The sequence below is a fragment of the Trachymyrmex septentrionalis genome, unplaced genomic scaffold, assembly GCF_001594115.1.
Source record: "Trachymyrmex septentrionalis isolate Tsep2-gDNA-1 unplaced genomic scaffold, Tsep1.0 scaffold196, whole genome shotgun sequence".
In the NCBI taxonomy this organism is placed as follows: Eukaryota; Metazoa; Arthropoda; class Insecta; order Hymenoptera; family Formicidae; genus Trachymyrmex; species Trachymyrmex septentrionalis.
The window spans coordinates 229,585-233,507 of NW_017305135.1; the positions used below are offsets into that span (position 1 = coordinate 229,585).

A 3,923-nucleotide genomic window follows, 5' to 3' on the forward strand; every position below is an offset into this window, starting at 1 on the left:
TATATATACATATATGTATGTATATATTATTGAAGGATATATTATTTTACTGTAACGTAGTTTTACTTAAAAAATTAATTTACTACGTTGTTTCATATAATATCCTATAGTAGAGGAGACTAGTTATCATGAAACAATTTTCATACAATCAAATAATGAAATAATAATTTTTTTTACGTACATTACTTTCTTTTAATTTCAACACATAATAAAATGCGATTTTTACAAATTTTTTAAAACAAAATTATGTGTTACTTTTGTTCTTAACCATTTGAGAAGATCAAATATAAAAATCAAAGATTGTGTCAAAACAGAAATTTCTATATGCTTAATTAAATTTATTTAAATCTTACAAAAGTGATATAGATATAAAGCAATAAAACTAAATAAAATATACAAAGTCATTATGTTTGAATGGTGCAAATATATTTTTAATATCATAGAAAATATGATTAAAAATCAAATGTAATACATCTATCCTAAATGATTCTACAGGATATAAAATATAGTCCAGATCGTAAGGTAACACAGTGAGATGAAACTTGCTAAGTGTTCTCAAATATTTGAAGCATGTAACAGTCTCCACTACTACTATCGATATATACGATGGATAGGGTACAAATATAGAATTTTTAAAGATAAATATAAGAGAACATGTTTAACATACTGATCATATGTTTACAAATTAAATTATGCGCAACAGGTTGCATGATTTATTGCAATAACAGTACAATTGAAAGACATACACATAGACAGTCATAAGCAGAAAAGCCGATCGGACAAAGAAGTTTGAAATTCTTCTTTAAATCCTATATAGATTTTGTATGACATGTAACATTTGTGAAATAAATCTGTTTTAAAGTATGAGTATTAAACTTTAAAGAAATTTATATTTAATGATCTATCATAGTAATATTTACTTTTACTATTTAATTTTACTGTTCTTCTATTAAGAAGTAAATAACGATTTATCATTAAAAAAATGAGCAAATATTTTGTAAACTATAGTTTTATAGATTAATAGAGTGGTGTTGGAATAATCCGCATATATGTATTTTGTGTTATAATATATATTAATTAAATAGCAGTATGTTGTTGTTTGTTTTGCATGTAATCGAATACGTCACGATAAACTATTTTGTTTTATTTAAATCGTATTCCACTAACTAAATAATTAATATAATTTTCCATGTTATTTACTCAGTCAAGAACAAATGAGACATCTGGAACATCAAAGGATTTTTCTTCGTCCAAGTCATCTACAATCCCTGATCTTCCTAAGGCAACAAATTTTGAACGTTCTACTTCAATGCAAACTTTACCATCTCGAACGAAAACAAAATCTTTGCCAAAACGCAGTATTACGTTTGCCGATCTGCCACCATCTTTAAAAAAGAGTTCAGATTCTATCGTTTATTCGTCCCAAGTTAAGCCTACTCTATCTAAAATTGAACAATCGAATCGGCCATTGCAGGAAGCATCTACTTCTCTTCAACAAGTTATTTCCTATCAAACACCTGCACGTTTCCAACTTCCCCCAACACCTCTAACTGCTCCCGAATGCTGGGACAATCTTGACACTTCGGCTTCTTTTAGCAAGCGACAGATAGCACGTTCTGTTGATGGAAATGTTCAGGTTGAGGTGGGTTTGAAAAGCATGTTAACTGATAATAATATTAATATACTAATAGAATACACACACACACGCGCGCGCATATCTACATATATATATATACATATATATATTAGAGTTGCACCGGATAGCCAGATATCATTAGTATCCAGGAATATTATTTGGTTGAAATTTGATATCATTAAATTGTTGATTTTTTTTTATACAAATATTCTAGAAATAAGTATGTATATTTATGATGCTGTAATGTTATATATTGTTGCAAAATTACAATCTTTTTTTTATAAGTTTTTTTTTAGAGGACACTTTCTCTTCCGAATCCGGTCAGATATCCGACTCAAAGAAATCGCCTTCTCGGATATCTGGACGGATACCGGATATTCGATGTTACATTCTGTCCGATATCCGGTATCCGGTATTTTTACGATCCGGTGTATACCTAATACATATATATGTATATACACTGGAACAAAGTTCCCATAATCTAAAATGAATTTGTTCATTAAATTCGACTAATAAAAGCGTCAAATTTCTTTAATGCAATCCAATCTAGTCTTATCTATCTTATTTATGACATGTATTTATGGAGACTGGATGCAATGTGTAATTTGTTTATTTGAGATTATTATGTTAACAATTACTCTATATGAAAAATATACAAATCGATATTTATTTGTGGAAATGTTTACAAACACAGCAATCTCCAACTTCATCTCCAACACCACCATTGACAAAAATGTCAGTCAGCGATAAAAAGAAGTTATTCGAAAGTGCCATGGAAGAACATTTGAAGCCCTCGCCTAAACCAGGTGAGAATATATATGTTTGTTTCGTGTATATGTACACTATATATTTTAAATATTATATATATTTTATGCTTATATATAAGATATCGATTTCAAAAAATAAATCAATAATTTCATACATTACAGATAAAATATTCAGTTTTTTAAGTCAAGATGAGGTAGAAAAAATGAGACAAGAGGAAGGTAAGCTGTTATTTGTAAATATAGCTGAGTAGGTTTTTTTATTTATCATATTTTTTATCTTAATAATTGAAAATAACTACAAAAATCATGTTTTTATAGAAAAAAAAATTGCCACTTTGACACGAGACGAACTCAAATCATGGGCACAACTTGATGAAAACGAAGGTCTTGAAGATTTTGATACAATGGATGATCAGGATAATGGACGACCTAAGTAAGCTTCAATCTTCATGTTTAAGGCTGATATTCATGGTCGATTCTTATATTTTAGATTATTTTATATACAGTTACGATGTCATAAACTAATCGGAGAGCCGCGTTATATATTATTTTAAGAGATTACTTAAAATAAGAACAGACTGTGAAAACCGGCCGAAATCATTCCTTATTTTGAAAATAATGCAAATTATTGCGATATATATTCTACGCATCGATTATAAATGGTAATATTTATATCTAATATAAATAAGTATAAAAGTATACAACTAAATATTTAATTTACAAGTATTGTAAACAAAATTAAGTGAAAAATTATTAGATTACATGAATAAAACGTATTATATCAAAATTTCTAAAAAATTTAAAAAGTTATATTAATATTATGTGTTTACATTATACATGTTAATTGATTTATGACAATCTATACAACAGAATACACAATATTTTTAAATAAATCTTGTATAACCTGGTTAATAATATACTTATAATTCTATTTAACTTTAGAATAAATTCATTTTTTTGCGAGAAGAGGGAAAAAGAGAGAATGAAAGGATGGAATGAAGAGAGAGAGAAAGAATATATGTTTATAATGTTTATTTATAATATAACGTATGTTTATAATGTTAAACATTTGTATGTTTAACCACTTGAATATTAACAAGCAATGTATACGTTAAGACTGTGCACAACCGTATTATGATTAATTGCGATACCAAGGACAATTTTCAGATTATTAAATTGTTAGAATCTAATAGCTTTTATGATATTTAAATTATTGATTATGGTTAATTATGAAAAATGCAGAAATTGAGGTTTTTTATTTATGTTTCCAAGTAAGTGATAGTACATTTTAAGATATCTATTAGAAAACTCAATTTTAAATCTTAACAATATTTGAGTATAATTGAGTATAATTATGTTTTACATACGTGTATTCTATATGTTTATTTGCATTTTTATTTATTGCCAATAAGTTTTAGATATGATTTTGTTATAGCTTATATATTCCTATGATATATACTGTTATTGCTTATATTTATTTCTACGTTTGTTATATATATATATATATATGTATGTATATA

At 26.6% G+C, this 3,923-nt stretch overlaps 1 protein-coding gene across 8 annotated transcripts in view; it reads left to right on the forward strand.

The window, feature by feature from the left end:
- The window catches only part of LOC108747158 (protein lap4), a 31,383-nt gene that overhangs the window by 23,862 nt on the left and 3,598 nt on the right, over positions 1 to 3,923 (forward strand). For 7 of the 8 annotated variants that reach the window (XR_001939221.1, XM_018484438.1, XM_018484443.1 and 4 more), the window contains 4 exons: positions 1,205 to 1,642; positions 2,331 to 2,442; positions 2,566 to 2,622; positions 2,722 to 2,836. Coding sequence is in view for 7 of the 8 variants with exons in the window: in XM_018484438.1 (XP_018339940.1) it covers positions 1,205 to 1,642; positions 2,331 to 2,442; positions 2,566 to 2,622; positions 2,722 to 2,836 (722 nt within the window). In the remaining variant the exon portion in view is untranslated. The remainder of the gene's footprint in view (positions 1 to 1,204; positions 1,643 to 2,330; positions 2,443 to 2,565; positions 2,623 to 2,721; positions 2,837 to 3,923) is intronic. The other variant, XM_018484444.1, reaches the window with a different exon arrangement.